This window comes from Protopterus annectens, chromosome 3.part0 (assembly GCF_019279795.1).
Source record: "Protopterus annectens isolate FY-2018-M chromosome 3.part0, PAN1.0, whole genome shotgun sequence".
NCBI classification, from domain to species: domain Eukaryota; kingdom Metazoa; phylum Chordata; order Ceratodontiformes; family Protopteridae; genus Protopterus; species Protopterus annectens.
In genome coordinates, this window is record NC_056731.1 from 126,515,003 (window position 1) to 126,534,670 (window position 19,668).

At 39.6% G+C, this 19,668-nt stretch overlaps 1 protein-coding gene across 1 annotated transcript in view; it reads right to left on the reverse strand.

The window, feature by feature from the left end:
- The window catches only part of LOC122796782 (macrophage mannose receptor 1-like), a 2,734,532-nt gene that overhangs the window by 2,042,477 nt on the left and 672,387 nt on the right, over positions 1 to 19,668 (reverse strand). Inside the window, 1 exon segment of the mRNA XM_044065509.1 lies at positions 11,869 to 12,026. Coding sequence (XP_043921444.1) covers positions 11,869 to 12,026 — 158 coding nt within the window.

Genomic DNA, 19,668 nt, shown 5'->3' on the forward strand with positions numbered 1-19,668 from the left:
TGTCTGTAAAGTGCATTAGTCAAATGTTTATTCTGAGTGTCCCCCATATGTTCTGGCATTCTAATTCTGAAGGTCCTAGATGTTTGGCCAACATAAAATGCGGAACAGGAACAGGTGGCCAAATAGATCACCCAATCCGTTTCGCAATTGGCAAAATGTCTAATTTGATACACGGATTTCATATTTTTGCTCAAAAATTCCTTGGATTTATACATATATTTACAAAAGGAGCAATGTCCGAAGAAAATGAACCCACCAGTTTATCCCCTGTGATGGTTAATTGTTCTGACTTAGGATGCTGTTGCATTTTGGATTTCTAAAGGTTAAAATAAGATCCGAATGTTTTACCTCTGCGATATGAGAATTTACATTGCTCAGTGAGGATATTAGATAATTCCTTAGTGGCCAAAAGGATATTCCAATTTTTGTTGATAGCATTTCTAATGGCATGTATATTTCTGCCGTATGTTGTGACAAACCTAATGGTGTTATCTGATTTCAAAGTTTTGTTACGATATGTCAATAATTGTGACCTATCCTGCCCAGTAGCCCAACTACAAGCTGATGAAATGTGTCCAGGTTTATAGCCTCTAGCCTTGAATCTGTGTATCAAATCTTGTTTGTGATGTGCATAATCATCCTCAGAGGAGCAGATCCTTCTGACACGAAGGAATTATGACTTGGAGATATTCCTTATAATGTGATTTGGATGCAAGCTGGCAGCTTCCAAAAGACTGTTTTACTGAGGATATTTGTGGAATACCTGGGTAGACAAAGTGTTGTCCACATTCCTGCTGATCCTGACATCTATAAAGTGAATTTCTTGATGGTCCATATTAAGAGTAAATTTAATACCTCACTTATTATCGTTGAGGTATTGAACAAACTCAAGAAGATAAGTAGTATCCGCTCACCAGATCAGCCAACAGTCGTCCAGGTATCGCCACCAAATATCCATATCATTCAAGTATATATTATGAGAATCATCATATATAAGGATATCCTGCAAGTATCCCATAAAAAGGTCAGCATAAATGGGGGCAAAAGACGCCTCCATGGCTGTACCTTTAACCTGCCAATAACATTCCTTCTGAAAATAAAAGATGTTTTTGATGAGGACATGTTCCACCATACAGACTAACAGAGTATTAAACCCCAAAGGATATAGGTTTGCCTTATTCAACCAGTATTGAAGAGCCTCAAGCCCTGCCCAGTGTGGAATATTTGTGTACAGGGCGGTAACATCCAAGGTACACAAAATCCACTCAGGTTCCAATTGGATATCACTAATAATTCTAAGAAATTCTGTTGTATCCTTAATCCTAGATCTAATTAAGGGTAGGAGTGGCTGCAGATATCTAGTGAGGAATTCTGATAAAGGCTCCGTAAGTGAGCCGATACCAGAAACTATTGGTCTGCCAGGTGGTTTCTCTGAATTTTTGTGAATTTTAGGCAGCAAATAAAGCATCTGTTTCTGAGGATCATTGACTTTCAAATGTTGTAAAACAGATGTACTGATTATTCCTTCCTCAGCAGCCAACTCCAAAAAAGAATCGATTTCTTTTTTAAAATGACTGGTCAGATCTAAGTGTATGGGCATATAATATAAGGCATTCCTAAGTTGTCTGTAGGCCTCTGTTAAGTAGTATTGCATGTCCATAACTATGACTGTTCCCCCTTTGTCAGCTGGAATAATGACTATATTATGGTTATCTTGAATCTCATGAAGCATTTGTTGTTCAGCCTCAGATAAATTGTGGCCCAACTTACGAGACTCATACCCATGAAAATGTAAATCTTTAAGAACAGATTTTTGAAAAATTACCACATATTTATCCATGGGAGGTTGAAAATCAGATTTTTTAAAACTAAAATCAGTAGATAATTGAGAGGTATCCTGTAATCCAAAAAATAGTTTCAAGTTCAACAGCCAACAGAATGACAAAACATCTTTAACCACAGAATCTTCATGAACATAAAAACCTGGAACATATGTTAATCCCTTATTCAAAAGTTTAATGGCAGTTTCAGACAATGTAACAGAAGAAATGTTAAGGACATTAGAACATTTTATTGTTTGGGGATGATCATTTGCAGTAATGTTTCCAAATTTTCGACACTTATTATGTTTTCTCCCACCTCTCCGTGTCCTAGATCTAAAGGGGCCATAACATTCTTCTGTTTTTTATGGGCTGGGGACCCCTGAGTGAGCCCTTGCTCTGTCTCAACCATGGAGGATTCCTCCCCTGAAGTACTGCTATAATCGAATTTGGATTTTTTGAGTATTGATCTGGGTCTTTTTCTCCTGGGCCTGGCCATCCTGTTTTCCCCATCTGAAAAAGTAACAGGTGAATTACAGCTTCCTGACTCAGATAAGAACCCTTTGTGAACTTCCCTTCGTCTTTATATATTGGATTTTTGGCACTATTTGGATAAGTGTATTTTACTTGCTAATGTGACTGTATGTACTGGTGTTTACAATATTTTACAGGTTGTAGAAAGAGGCTTAGCACATTTTTAAATGATTTCTGATATATGTAATACATTTTAGCCATATTTGCTGTGTGGGAACATCAAGCCATGGGAAAACACCAACAAGAATAATACACCGACATTATTAAGGGCTGACAAAGGCCAGCAATGACAGAAAAAAATAAACTATGCCATCTCACACCTAACACTAGAAGACTGAACAACTAACTTTCTGTGATAGGGGTTAGATGTGCTCTGATGTGAGGGGCTTGTCTGATCCTCTGTCACAGGAAGTCAGAGGAGGGAATCATGAGCTCTGAAAAACTGCCAGTGTGGGTTTATGCAGGCACAGACCCAAACTGGCACTGAGGCAGTGAGAATGATCAACATCTTCCCCTTACTATAGGGACAATGTACACATCACTGTCAAACTGGTACATACATGTATATTATATTTAGCCTTATTTCATATATGCATTGCAAGTGATAAGTATTTGATATTGATCATTTATTGTACTGTGACACAGAAGATCTGTATGGATTTGGAGTCCCTGCCTGCCTAATAGATACTCGCTAGACCAGTGCATTACCAAGTGAAGCCACAGAAGAACCTGTAGTGAAGGAGTCAGAAAAAACACACTTCAATGGAATGTTAAAAGACTGAAAAATGAGCACTGGTAAACAACATGTAACTATCAAAAGATCAAAACTCTCCCAGCAGTGTATTGTCAATGTATACATCACTTCATGCCTAAGATGAGACATGGACATTATTAAAATGAAACATTATTAACTTGACCTTATAAAGAAAACCAACACTAAATCAACACTACATTAATGGTTTGTAAAGATTAGCATTCACAATAAATGTATTTAGACCGGTTGGTTTTATGATTTTTTCATCATAAAAATTTATTTAATATAGTGGATCAATCCATTGCCCTTTTAAATGAAATTTGCTGCTTGCTTAATTAATTTATTTGATTTTAATTGACTAATGTGGTTGTATTTTAAAAGAGGAGTTGTGTGTAATATTGTTGTAGTCTGAAGAAGGCTGGGGTATTTCCTCGGCCGAAAGCGCTTACTTGAATAAACAGTCTGTGCCGTTGCTGTTTCTCTCCGTTTTCATTTTATTTTTCAGTTTTTTATTTTTCAGTTTTTAACTTGACCTTATTTCAATCTTTCCTGGTGTCACGCATCAATGGTCAGCACAGTTGCACTTCAGATGCGAAGCTTTTATTGCACTTAAAGTATCGTTTACAGTTTTTGCCATAGGATGAGAAGTGAAATTTGTCTTTGCATACATAGGAACAGCAAAGTTGTTCTATGCATACTGTGTGCAAACTATACCATAGATAGATTACTTTTCTTGTTTATAAACCCTTTTGGGCATGTGCTTAGTGGCAATGTATTTTTCATAAGAGTAATGATTGTAAAGAGTATAGGACAGAGACGAAAAATGGCAGCAAGCAGATGGGATGACAAAATGTGAGGAGATAAGAATTGAGCAAGGTGGAGTTTGATGAAGTAGACAGTTACACATCAGTAGCTACCTATATTAATATGATACATTCCACTGCATTAACAAAGACAGACACTGAAGCTGTACGACTGTAAGAGGTCATTAAGAAAACATATATCCAGGATATTTAGCACATTTCGAGAGTGAATAGCAAACCACGTAAAACAGTCATTTGCTTACCCATATTGTGGTTTTTGCATGTGTTGCATTTAATTTTGGACCAGGTAGGAGATTGCAAATGGGACTATAGAACCAAGAGTAAATGGATAAGGACACCGAGGGAAGTGCTTAAGTCAAGCTAAGAAGGAATGAGCTAGATGGAGTGAGTTAGGTATGTATCTCATAACTTCTAAACTGTAAAATACTTGATGATTCCATACTTATATTTAGTTGGACAATGCCAAAATCCATGACAGAATGTACACAGTACACACTGATGATAAAACTGATTCATTTCAGGGGAAGGAACATGTGATTAGCAAGACAAGATGAATTTTCTTGCATGTCATTCAAACAATCCCTGTGTCACTCACATACTCCACAATACAGCATTAGTCAGGTATGCTGCAGAGTCATACTTAGATAAGGTGTCAATAAAACACTTATCATGGTAATGAAACAGCCAAGAGCAATTCACTAAAGATACAGTCAAATGAGACTGAACCCATGCCTCCTTAACTCGTATCCCCTGAACCAAGCTTTACTAAGGCATGACACTGAAACACTCAGAAAAAAAATTCATTAAGAAAGCAAAATAAAAGTAAATATTTCATGCTAATGGCATACAGTCATATGATAAAAATAACATCACACCCTCGGGTGTGCCTAGTACACTGACAATGGACTCATCAAATCATGAATACACTGAGTCATCGAGGCCTACAGAGAGGATGTCTTAACTTTACCTTATTTCAATATCGCTTGGTTACTCACGTGCACACTCAGTTCATTAGATCAGGCAGTGGAACATTTTTAACATGTTTAAAGTATTTTTCTTCATTGTGCCTTTTTTGTATATGTGTATGTTGTGTATATCTATTTTTTACCAGATTAACAGTTAGAAAAGGTTGCATATGACAGAGATGAAAAGTGGTGGCAAATTGAGTCACTGTTGCATGGTCTTCATACAGCCAATGTGGGCATCAATATCTCCCACACAAGCTGTGTCAGCTCCTGATGGGTGACATAGTTGTCATCTCCATTTGCACTGCTATAAGTGGGTGCCAGTGTACCAGCCTCTGTTGCAGGGCTACTTGACTCAGCTGGTGGTGCAGTTAGAGCAGAGGCTGTGCATGCAACTCTGGCAGGCTGGGACAAGATGTGCTGAGTGGCTTTTGTGGTGGTAGTAGATGTGGTACTCCTCCTGCTGCTGACTGTGGGGGAGGGGTAACAGCTGTGGCCATGTGGTCAGCGCAGATCTCTATGCTGATGCATATAATAGTAACAGAAATGATGAAACATAAAAAAGGATAAGGGCAGTAAAGATAATGAAACTGCATTGTTTATTTTTTCATGGCCTAAAGGTTAAGGTGTTTGCCTTACAAACACAAGGTGCAGGGTTTGAGTCGCACAAGGAATAATTGTCTAGGCTTAAAATGGCTTGCAAGGGCAGTTAGCCTACTACTAATCTATGAACCTAAAAAAAATATATCATAAAATGCAGTGAAGGAAAAATTGTAATAATATGACATGCACTGTTATTTAACTGGTAACTATTTTATTTACAATTTTATTAGTTTAACTATTTTAACAGTTAAAAATTATACTCTGACAACAGTATTTTTTCTTCAGCTTTTGGTCAGGAGGGGATTGAATCCATAGCATTCCTAACAATCTCAGTGTGCACAGACGTAACATAATAAGCCACTCTTCATATGCAGGGAATGACATATAAAATCAACATTTTTAACTTCTCACAATCATACTAATTACAGTGAGGAAAGACCAGTGCTATCTGAAGTTTCCCTTCTGTATAAATGTTATTTGCTATTATTTTTAATTTCTACCTTTCACAATGCAACAGACACATATTTCAGATAAGCAGCGATACTTACCCTGGCACTGTCTAAGGCTCTATAGTCTGTCCCTATACCTCTCCCTGTTCCTTTCAATCTATACAGGGCCTGAAGATAAAGAGAGAGAGAGAGAGCAGAATGGTGTATGGTACCATGCATCAACAGGGTATGTGAACAGAAAAATTAAGTTATACTTACAATACAGAGGTGTGATTGCGATTTAACTTCAACCTGCCATCGGCCAAAGAAATTGGGTGTGCAGCACCTCAAGTCACTATACTAGTTATGGCACTTTTTCCCAAGCAGGGAATGCCAGTAGCACAGATGACAGCTTTGACCAAACTGTCCAGGCATTAGCCTTATACTGTAACTTGGTAAAGCCCTCCTGCAGAAGCAGAAGCTTGTACTGCTTTTGGAGGATGTCCAGAAAACTCTTGGGAAGTTTAGTCATGCCACCTCTGTGCTCTAAGATAAGCACTACCCATACCTTCTCTGTTCGCACTTTGCCTCATCTTCAGAGATCTGAGGAGCAATAGCTGGGTATTGGTGCCCAAGTGACTTCTCACACATTTCAGCCTTTGAGCACAGATGGCCACTGAGATGAACTCCGTGTTCACCATGGATGGCAAAATAAGAAAAGATAAGTATTTATTTACTGTGGTTTAACTTAAGCTTCAAGATGTAAAACATGACAATCCTCCAGCCCTTTGTGTGCTGCTAGGAAGAAATGCTCAACAGTGACTCCATCTTCAGATGGTTAAAGATAGCACAACCACTAGTTTTAACTTTCAGTCAATAGACTGTGGAGTACCACCTTCCAAAAACATTTTGAACAAATGGTTAACATGAAACACTTACCAACAGCTTAACAAAATGTGTAACTAAAATGCTCACAGCATAGTTAAAGTATCAAGTAAGCTATAACAATTTATTTTGCTGAATTCATATTATGCATTATAATGTAACATGAATAAAAGTTAAAAATTGATAATGCTAAAATATGTGGCAGACCCTTTCAATGTGGAAATGTAAGGGATATAGCTCTTTAAAACTTAAATTGAGGAACATTAGTCATGAGGTACACTCAAGAGGTATGAACATGACAATTTTCAAATAACTGCAGTCTGTGCTTCCTACTTGTACACAGATCTTACCATAGGTACTCAGGTATGTGCTTAGTATCTTGTAGAACTCAGCACAATTTTTATCAGGTTTATTATATGCACAAACTGGGGGATTCAAAAACAATAATTAGATGAGCCCTAATCAGCATGTTCAGTGCACTCAGAGGGGGTAATCTGCATGACAAAATCATGACTAGAATCACAGATCAACATTGAGATATGGAATATGGATTTTGTTCAAATCCAGTAGCCTCCTATTCCAATCACTTGTTGATACATACCGATGTTATCTGATTACATAAAAGGTATGCTGTTCCTTTTACATCCTACATCTTTGTACAAGCATAGATTTTTGTGTGCTGTTTACTTTAAGGTCTAGAACTGCAGTTCAATTTTTGAGTGCATCTACATGTATTGGGCAAAGCTTTCTGACTGGGTAAATTGGAAGTGTGTTGGCTGTAGTGGAAGGCAGTAACTTTACTGTGGGTTTTATCAAAGTTAAAGTCAGCCAAACAGCATTGTGATGTTGTATACATTAGATATACGCGATTATAGTTTAAGAACATGTATCAAGGTAGTGGCATAGGATCACTGCGCTTGTTAAGTTGTGTGCCTCTTAACTTGCACTCATGCTGGTAGTTTTGGGTTGGGGGGATTGTGCTTAGAATGCAATAATGCCTGACATTCAAGTAAAGACTGTTTTGTAGTTACCAATATTTTACCTTTAAGCCCTACTAAAGTGCAGTCGCATAACTATGGTTATAGAATGTATGTTAGGATTTGTAACACCCATTTGAGGCCACAACAATTAATCCCAGTGTTTTCTACGCCAAAAGATATTCTAAAGAGTTTGTCACAGAAAGTCACATCATCCCACAAACCCAAATTTACAAAGAGTGAAAACAAGGTGGTGCAAGAGGTCCTCCATCTCCATGGTAGATGGCTCTTTGCTTCCACCTCAACATACTGTCCCTTCCATGACTGTTGCTGGTGTGAACTTGTCACCATGTTAGTGCTGTGGGTAGTCAAGATCAAAATTATGACATGATACATTATTGAGCAACAGAAATTATCCATGCTGCCACCCACAAAGAATAGGCCATGACACAGGAATGGAGGGCAATGAATGGGGGCCTTTGACTTAACCACCACTTATGGAGACAAAGAAATTCTTGGCCTTGCTTATCAGCAGTACCACCTCCAGAGAATTCTGCTGTGTGAAGGATGTCAGATTGAAAGACCCCAGGGAACTACAACTGATGATTCCCTAATATGAAGTCCTATTATCATTATCCTAGCCATTTTTGCCCCTCAGTTGCATTACAGTTTATAATATCTGTCTGTCTTCTGGTATATATATTTATCTGGCATCCAGATGCAAAATCCATCTTCACAAGGTATGGGCAGGGTTATAAACTGATATGATGTTTTATAATTATAATAGCAGTTGTTTGTGTATTTGTGTTGCAGGGTCATGCTTACACTGGATATGCTTTCTTTTGTTGTATTTGCATGTGACACTTGGACTAGTGCCATCACTGTAGAACTATTCCCATACAAGGTTGGAGGATCTTTAGCTCTTGATAATGATGTGGATGAGATGGCACAGTCAATGGATGCAGCATGTGTGTTGGATACAGGGAGTGTGATCCTTGCATCCCTTCTGTAGACTATGCACACAGTCTATATGCCTACACATACCCACAACACACTATCATCTGAGACTGGACAGACTGATGATGACACTATAAACCAGGAAAGTGGGGTGGTCCCCAGTTCAGATATATTTGAATCTGCCCCTAGCAGTCATGTGTGGAAGGGTCCACACAGGAGAGATGGTACCAGTACTCATTGGAGGAGTAGTCACTAGCTTCCTCCTAAAGTTGATGTATTAGTAGCTGCCACCCAATATATATGCAGGACCATCATGGAAGTAGAGGCAAATTCCACCAGAGTCTTGGTAAAGGCTGTGAAGGTGATCTACACTGTGCATTCTGAGAAGTGCGGACTGTATGTGTAATTTGTTGGATAGAGGGAATCACGCTTTGGAATGTGCAGTGTCAACTCTGGGTTATCTGTCAGGAACAAAGGGCTATCCTCGCAGCTGGTCATCTGCAATGTCCTTGGATGTTAGTTGAAGTGGTAATGAACAAGTCACTTCCTGCAACTACAGTGGTAGCATGTCCACTGGAACATTATTCATGGATGTGTCTACCCCACTAGAGGCCATCCGTGTGATCATGGTTGTCATCATGCTGGCACATCTTCCAGCAGACATCAGTCACTGTCAAAGAGCACACCAACATTTAGCTAAGGTGGTGCATCTCCTGGCAGAGATACCCCTCACAGCTGGGGTTATGCATGGAAACTGAACCCTCTGTCAAGGATGCCTTGGATCTGTCCAGTAGGCCATGGCACAGTGCTGATGACATGCATAGGCTGTGTCCCTGCAGACACACACACACATCCACAGCCCCCAGAACATCCCACACACTCATTGATCCTGACCCTGGCCCTTCAACATTACCACCCCCTTCCAAGAAAAAAATTCATTTTTATTTTGCAGGACTCAAACTCACACACTTCCCTGTAAATGACACACTCCTGCCCTCCATTCCCCATGTGGGTAAATGATGATAACTGTACCCTGTAATCTGTACTTGGGGTGATTATGTCTGTTGCACAGTGTGGCCAGTCTATGAATGGGTAAGTACAATCTGGTGTTTCTCTAGGTATCATTTGTACTGCGTGTATTTGCTTAGGTGTTGCACAGTTATACAGGGACTCCCTTCCCCAACTGGACAGATGATGATAACTGTGCCCTACTCTTTTAATGTTACTACTTGAGTTGTCTATGTCTGATGCATAGTGTGGTCAAGCTATGCATAGGTAAGCATAGTTTGGAATTTTTGTAGGTATCATTTTTACTGTATGTATCTGCTCTGCCCTTGTATAGTGATGTTGTAAAGCTATGTGCAGTCTACTGACTCTTTCCAAGTGCCATGGTATACTGTGCCTGCCTCTGTCTGGCATGGTTATCCCATGCTGCTGGTTCTTGTGTTGATGTAAACTGTAGTCCCTGCTAGAGGCTGCCTTGCTGCACCTGCCTTATAACTATAATGCTGTGTAACATAGCCAACACAGTAAGTACTTTTGCACAAATGGTGGGGTCATACTGCTTGGCTCCATAAAATTTATTCAGGCAATGGCACCGTGACTTCAGCAGCCGAAATACACATTCTCTGATGTTTGTGGTTTATGACAAGGCATGACTGTAACCATGTTCAGGTTGTTTATGAGGATTTCTGACTTGTGTAATTAGCCAGGGTTCCAGGGCATATCCAGCATCACTCACAAGATGCAACTGTGTGAAGTTACCCCTCACAAACTCTTGACAGAGGTCGCATGTATGTCATATGTGGGTGTCATGAAAACTGCATGTGTGGCCTGCACACACATTGCAAATGATACTGTATGAAGTACAGACTACCTGACAGTTAATGGAATGATACCCTTTTTGGTTCAAGTACCTACTTCCCTGCACACCAACTGGGACCTTTATTTCAATGTGGTAACAGTCTTTAACTCCCATTAACTGTGGGAACCATGTATGATCCCCCACATGCTGAGGCATGGTGCTGAGTTACTTGTAGAGCATTCTAGATGCTGATGCCTTGCATATCCCCACTCTTTCTCCACTGGGTCAGAAAAAGGTCCCTGTACCTATAATACATAAAGTCACATATACCTTTGTATCCACTGGGATGGATACTCCACAACTCCCACTGAGCTTCTGACATATATCCACAATTTGCTGTGTAGTGTACCTGTTCACACTGTACCAGTATGGCTGTGTCATGGACAGCATGAAATTAAGTGTGTTATGAAGTGTGTTATGAACTTGTAAGAGTTTTGACCACAGTTTTCCATTCACCATCACAGTGTATCAGTGCTGAAGTTGCATCTCACTGCTTGGAATTCCTGCTTCTCAAAAATATACAAGGCTACCACTTTGGAAAACAGAAAATTGGCTGTTACTGCCCTGCACTATGCTGCAGCAACTGTGAATGGATGTTAAATAGTGAAGAACAAAACAGGACACCATACAAAAAAATATTAACTGCTTTTTCAAAATGTCTGTATAGTTTCAGAAACTGATGTCACCAGCTGCAAAAAATACAGGACTACAGACATGTAACTTGCCCTTCAATGATCAGATGGAACACGTGTTTTCAGTAAGGTCTAGCTAGTTAATTTTGGCCATTGGATTTAGCTGACCTTTTCATTTCTCATTAAATCAAATCCTGTTCATTCACACCTAGAAGATCAAATGGAAAGTCACCTATATCTTCACAGGGGAAGGGGTCTGGCAAACAATCATGTCATGGAATGTGCCCTTTGAATTTCTTAATCTCTTAACTCATAACAAACTCAGCTACAGACAAATCTCTTAAGGTAAGTTATATAAACTGGTGTTGACTTTCCTGTTCATTCATCTGGTCGAATATAAACAGACTTTGATCTCAAGAATATTAATGATGTGGTCAGATTGTAGTAATTTTATTGTTTAAAAAGGTGATGTAAAATGATTAATACTGATAATATCGAAGCTATTGTGCTATACAAACTCACTGCCTTAATTTACATTAGGTGTACATTTAAATATGCACCTGCCAAAAAGGTGCATGGGTACCTATAGATTCAGAACGTACAGTCTGTTGGATTCAGATGTTACCTTTCCTTCAATATGCACACAGTCCTCCACTCTGTTTTGCCAGTAACTTGGTTCTCCCCTTTTCCATTTGGTGAATGTTACAGGTGTGGTATCACTCCATTTAAATAACATTTGGCGTTCTTGATCATTTAGACCAATCCAAAGAGTATCTGTAGACACTGAAAAGATTATCAGAATTCTTGTTAGAAAAATTCATTTTGAATTGAGTTTACTTCAGCACAGTATGTCTTTGAAAAATGCACTTTGCATTAAATGCATTCCTATTCATGAAGTTAAAGTAGGTCAGGAAAATTAAACAGCAAAAGTGAGCAAAACTTTTCATATGACTGTTAGCAATGAGGTTTATCCAGTCTTAAAATATGTTCTTCTTTCATTTTTACAGTTTCAATGATATAGACAAATCACTTCTTCATTATTTAAGTTCACAATTTTATGGGTATTTCTAAAGAAATAGCTTGTGGAACATTTCTAATTTGTTCAAAAGTTACATCTGTGAAAAAATTCCTCCTACTAGTCCTTGAAACACCAGAAACTGAATCACAATTACATATCAACGAATGTTCATAATGGCATATGTACTTGAGCGAGGCAAGATATGGACATGTAACATATTAAAAACCCTTTTTGCAGGATGGCAAGCCTATGTGCACCCCCACACATAACACCATTACTTCACAGTTCTCACTCCAAGGTCCTCACTTCTAAGAGAAAGATCACTGATAGGCAGTGGTAGTGTGAAACCCATCTTGCTCTTTCTGTGAGAGGCTGTAAGATAAGAACTATGATTTCAGACATGAGTCATGAATGACTACACAAATAACTACCTGTCACCTCAAAGCATTATTTATTTTATTTATTTATTTGCATTTGTTAATTGGGTTGGTCCAGCTGGGTAAGAATTACCCTTTTTCAGTAGAGACCCGAGGGGAAAAGCTCCAAACAGACATACAAATACATACGAATAGAGACAAAGTAACAATATTACAGAGGAAAACAATATTATGGGTACAATGGATAAGAAAAACAAACAATGAAGTGAGTTCAGGTAATACAATCAACTGTAAATGTACTACTAAAAACTTTATTATTTTATTCATTCATTTATTTATTTTACATTTTTTACCAAGAAGGTCCAACTGGGTAGGTGCCCATTCTCAGCGGATGCCAGGGGAGAAAAGCTCCACATACAAGAGATTTTACAAGATAGAACATTACCAAAGACATTTACAAATAAAACACTTACATATAGGAATTAAATTGCTGTGATGGACTATACAATGTTAAACTAGTAAAATAATAATATAATAATATAAATGGCTAGAAAATCTTGGTACAGAAAGGTAATAACTAACCTACTAGTAGTTCAATACGAGGTAACATAAAGTAGTTCACAGTATAAGACTTATCTGATGAATGAGGTACATATGATATAGTACAAGGGTGAAATACAGGGTGTTTGATTATTTAAAAATTCCTGGCATAAATCAGTGTAACAGCCTCAAGAAGATTTGGTTTTCTGACATAAGAAGGAACAATTTTCCAAAAATACTGCAAACTTGGCTCCATTCCCTCTTACAGTTTAAATGGAAAAAAGTGATACATACATAGAGAACAATATACTTTTCATCAGACTTAATGCTTACCAGATGTTATCTATTTGCCTGTTAATTCTAGGGACATTCAAAAACAGTAATTCCCACACTTCTCTCACATTTAGGCCCTTCTTTTGCCCATTTTTTCAATGAAATCTATTGCAAATGAAGATACATAGGCCATACTATTTCTGCTTTGTTTTGCCACATTAAATCCTCTCATTCTAAGAGGCGCACCAGGTTTAGACTTTATATCTTTTACTATCTTTTAATGCAATGTGCGTCACTTACCCTACTCTGCTCTCACTAGGCTTACATGATCTATGTGTATTAATAATATAAAACAACTTTTCTGTTATCATATATACTGTTCCTTGTGGGTCCCTTACAGAAGACTACAGTGCACATGAAAGACATCTGTAATAAAATATTGAAAACGAAAATATCTAAAGTATGACTTCCAGGAACATACTGACTTTTCCCAACAGTATTCTGAAGAAACATCATTAAATACTAAAATATTACAACCAATAGCACATAAAGCTACTACCCTATTGACAGTGCTGCTACTAGAAGCATCTAAGTCTCATCTGCAGTGAATAGTACTACAGAAATAGTATACAGTTCTATGTATATATACGTATATATATATATATATATATATATATATATATATATATATATATGTGTGTATGTGTGTGTGTGTGTGTGTGTTTGTGTGTGTGTGTGTGTGTGTGTGTGTGTGTGTGTGTGTGTGTGTGTGTGTGTGTATATACACACACACACACACACACACACACACACAACACACACACACACACACACACACACACACACACACACACATATATATATATATATATATATATATATATATATATATATATATATATATATATACAAACAAAATAAGTCCGGAACTCAGGATTGTGCTGTAATAAAATATCAAAAATCCAACAAACAGCACAATTAACAAAGCCAGGGCCAGCCGATATCTAGTCCCAGTATGCCTTCAGCATATGTATCAAATGCTGAACAAAAGCATAGATGAAAAAATTCAGCGTAGTTCAAATGCTGAAAACAATTCCAATGACTCAGTTTAACAGCTTGCCAGCATTTCAGTAGATGTGCATAAAGAACATGTTCCAAGATGAATAGCTAAAAGTATAGACACATTTATTCAGCTTGCAAAAATAAAAACAATAAAACTGTAGAGGTATAAGCGCTTTCGGGTTACTCCAAACAACCCTTCTTCAGATCCATATAACTTGTGTCTCTCAAGTATCTGATTTTTAAAATACTTTCAACCAATGAACAGCTAGCTTCAGTTTGACGTGTCATAGATGTTTCTTCAATCTCCGCCCTTTCAGGGCGGGTTTCATAGGGAAAGCTTAAGAAAATAGAGGGTTTACAGATGTACTTGGAGCGGGACTTCAATAATGAGATATGTACATCAAAGCTAGAAGAAGTCTATTATAAAATTTTACTGTATGATAATAAGTTGGAGCAAGTTAAAAAGAAAAAAATTAGAAGAGATTATGAAGATTTTAAAAGGGGTGATGTGTTCACTTGGTCAAGGGACTTTCTTAAAGAACAGCAAGTACCTAAGAGGAATGCGTTACAGGACAGAGCCCCTCAGAGAAGTGTACAAAGGGCATTATTGAGTGAGACTGATAATAGTAGAGATAAAGTGAGAGAAAAACATGGTAATCAAAATTTACATGAGAATACAGATATGAACAATCCACCACCACAAGGGATAATACAGAAGACTAATCAAGTGTTGACTTTGTCCAGTCTGTTATCCATTAAGAGCAATTAGAAGGAAGTCTTGAGTAATGACTTGGGTGCAATACCGAAGAGTGATATGACGGATGTGGTTTTTCCAGTACTTCCACTTCGAATAAGGGAAGTAAGGAACAGGAAAGAAATAAGATCACTGAGCAGAGAGAGGAAAAGAAGGCAATCACACATAGAGGAGCGGTAAATGAAGATGGTAAAGAATCTTTGGTTTTCAACCTCTCATCTTTTCCATTAACAGACAAGCATATTAACATCCTTAACAAGGGGCTGAAATTTATACCCACCAGAGGTATGGAAGACAATGAGGCCATGTTGAGCCTGAGGTCATCTGGACGTGAAGTGATGCTGAAAAGTATGTACAAAAACAACAAAGAAACTGAGTTGGATCTTTTTAAGAAACCTAGTGGCTTTATGCCACAAAATAATGCAGTGATGGACACTTTTATTAATGTATGTGAACAAGAAATTGTTGAGTATTTACAAAATAATAGAAGAAGAAGTTATAATATTACAAAAGAAGAGAGAATGGCTTTGAAAGAATTAGAAGGGAATATAGAATTAACCATCTGACCCACTGATAAAGGAGGTGGGGTGGTTCATAGGTTCATAGCTTCATAGGTTCATACTAGGCTATCTGCCCTAGGGCATTTATAAGCCTAGCCAGAGTTGTGTGGCTTTCACCACCCCTTACGTTGAAGAATACTATACCCATTAGTTTGCCGTGCCTCTGTCCAGCAGTGATACAGAGATGATCCCCGGGGTAAACCTACGATCTCCCATCCACTGGTCAAGATTCCTCTTGAACAGAGCCAGCGAGGTGCTCTGTCTCACATGGACTGGGACTCTGTTCCACAGCATAGGGAGTCTCTGGGTGATGAATCTGTCCCTCCAGCATGTCCTATTTATATCCATGTTGAGGTTTAAGTCTCTTGCTCTTGTGGCTCTGGTGGATTTGGATTTTTTGAGGTGGAGCATGTCCATTAATTCCGGGTTGGACATGGCCTTGTATGTCAGGCATAGGTCACCTCTGAGTAGACGGTATGCGACTGAATAGAGCTGGAGTTTCTTCAGTCGGGCAGCATATGGCATATTTTTGAGCCCCTTTATCCTTTTGGTGAGGAACTTTTGGGGTCTTTCCAATTGCTGCAGGTGTCGGGTAAGATACATTCTGAATGGGGCATTGTACTCAATCATTGGTCTGATAAGTGAAGAGTACAGGGGAACAATGACCTCCCTTGATCTGGATGTGAATCCCTTCATAATCAGGTGGGCAATGTAGAAGGTCCTCCTAACCACTTTGGCAATGTGAGTGTCAAAAGAAAGGTTACTGTCAACTTGAGACCCCAGGTCCCTGATAACCTCTTCTGTGCTTAATGGATTGCCTCTGTCCAGCAGTGATACAGAGATGATCCCCGGGGTAAACCTACGATCTCCCATCCTCTGGTCAAGATTCCTCTTGAACAGAGCCAGCGAGGTGCTCTGTCTCACATGGACTGGGACTCTGTTCCACAGCATAGGGAGTCTCTGGGTGATGAATCTGTCCCTCCAGCACGTCCTATTTATATCCATGTTGAGGTTTAAGTCTCTTGCTCTTGTGGCTCTGGTGGATTTGGATTTTTTGAGGTGGAGCATGTCCATTAATTCCGGGTTGGACATGGCCTTGTATGTCAGGCATAGGTCACCTCTGAGCAGACGGTATGCGACTGAATAGAGCTGGAGTTTCTTCAGTCGGGCAGCATATGACATATTTTTGAGCCCCTTTATCCTTTTGGTGAGGAACTTTTGGGGTCTTTCCAATTGCTGCAGGTGTCGGGTAAGATACATTCCGAATGGGGCATTGTACTCAATCATTGGTCTGATAAGTGAAGAGTACAGGGGAACAATGACCTCCGTTGATCTGGATGTGAATCCCTTCATAATCAGGTGGGCAATGTAGAAGGTCCTCCTAACCACTTTGGCAATGTGAGTGTCAAAAGAAAGGTTACTGTCAACTTGAGACCCCAGGTCCCTGATAACCTCTTCTGTGCTTAATGGATTGCCACCTATGTGGTAACTTGGGGTTACCTTGTTTTTACCAAAGGGTATGACTATACATTTTTTGGCGTTTAGCTTAAGGCCATGGCTCTGGCACCAGTTATCCATTTCTATGAGACCACTCTGAAGGATATCTGTGTCTGATGGATTTTCAACTATGGAGCCCAGTTTGCAGTCATCTGCAAACTTTGTCAGCCACAATCCTCCTATGTTTGCCTGCACTTCTGAAAAGTAGATGCCGAACAAGAGGGGGCCCAGGACTGAGCCCTGTGGGACACCGCTTGTGACCAGCTTGGAGTCTGACATGGCACCAGCAACTCTAACCCTGTGGGTTCTGTCCTTGAGCCAGTTTGCAACCCATCTTGTGACATATGGGTTTACATTTAAGCTGGTGAGCTTTTCTATGATACCCGAGTGGGGTATTGTGTCGAAAGCTTTTGCAAGGTCAAGGTAGGCTGTGTGAACTGCCTTACCCTCATCAATGGCCTTGGTGACTGTTTCAAAAAGTCGACCAAGTTCAAGAGGCATGATCTGCCCTTGACAAAGCTGAATTGGGTAGGATCCAATGTCTGTAGGTCCCCTATGTCTTTATTTATGAGTTCCATTATGATCCTCTCCATAGCTTTGCAGACCAGGCTTGTTAAGCTTATGGGGCTGTAATTACCAGGGTCCGTAGAAGCACCACCTTTGTGGAGTGGGACCACAGTTGCCGTGACGCCACTCTTTGGCACGTATCCTGTGGTAAGGCTAAGATTAAACAGCAGCCTTATGTGTGGGTTTAGTTCCTCTTGAGTTCATGTAGCACACAGCCGGGGACACCATCCGTCCCATTGATGCTGTGTTTTTAACTTTAGAGAGAGCAGCTCTCACCTGGGCATTTGAGATTATTGGGAGGCTACACTCTGCTGGGATAGATATTTCTCCTTTTGGGAGGAGGGAGAAATTTTCACTGAACCTGTCTGCCAGTATGTTTGCAATGTCTGTGGGTTCAGTGATTTTTGTATCATTTTGGACTAATTCTGAGCATATCTGGGAGTTTCCACCCAGATTTCTAACATAGCTAAAGAAGGCCTTATGATTGTCTTTTGAGTCCTTGGCGATTTTTCTCTCAAAGTTGGCCTTGGATGATTTTATGAGTGATCGTAGTTTTTTACTAGTATTGATCAGAGATGTCTTCCCTTTTAGGGATTTTGCTCTATCTTGTAGTAGCTTTCTCCTCTTGTTGTAAAGTTTGTTTATGGCTAGGGTCCACCAGATTGGGCACTTGCCTTTGGTGGAAAGGGTCTTGATTTTATTTGGGATTGCTTGATCCATGCAATCCTGGAGGTGCTCGTAGAAAGCATTTGTAAGGGATTCAGCAGTGTGGGTTGTGGTTTCCAATGGCTCAGGGGCCTTGAAGGATACCACACCAGTCTTAAGAAGTGTGAAGTTGGCTTTTGAGAATTTCTTCACTGTGGTCTTTTTTGTTGGGGGTGGGGGCGGGATGTGGATCTCCAGTGAGATTAGTTTATGGTCTGATCTCACCAATGAGGGATATACTTCCGGTGTGGAGCATTTTTTCCCCATGTTTGTGATGATCAGGTCTAGCATATTTTCACCTCTTGTGGGAATGGTGACAAGTTGTTCCATAGCATTTGAGTTTATGAACTCCAGGAACCTTTGGGCTAGGGTATTGGGGCTTGAGTAATGTTCCCAGTCTATGTTTGGGTAGTTGAAGTCACCCAATATGATGGTGTTTGGAGAGAGATTTATACTCTCCAGTGTCTTCAGGAAGGCTGTGTGGGGTTCCTGAGTTTGAGAGGGTGGCCTGTAACATGCTACAAACTGTAGAGCAGTTTTGCCTATGGTTAATTGCACCTGAATAGTCTCTGATGCTTCGTGAGTTGCCACCAGCCTGGAGGTGTGGGTATCCTTGATGAATATGGATACACCCCTCCTTTTGTGGTACGGTCCGGGTTTTGGGGCCGGAACGCATGATATGAGGTAAAACCTGATAGTGCCGGGGTGCTCTCAGGAGACTTGAACCAGGTTTCAGTCACAGCACAGACATCGATGTTCTCCATACTGAGGAGGGCTTCAAGGGCGTGCATCTTGAGATTTAGACTTCTGGCATTGAGCAGCATTACCCTTAGTTTTTTTCCATTATTGTTTTCTAGGGCGGTGGGTTTAGAATTTGAGCCTTGTCTAAAAAAGGCACTATGGGGGTGGCAAGAGCCTTTGCCAATATCCAGAAACCCAGGGGTGACAGGTGCAAGCTGCCCCTTGTGAAGCAGCGTGGCTTGTCAAGCATGTCATTCCAGGCAGACAGACATTGGATCCCCTTAGAATGACACCAGAAATTAAGCCAATTATTAAAACTGATCATTTTGTC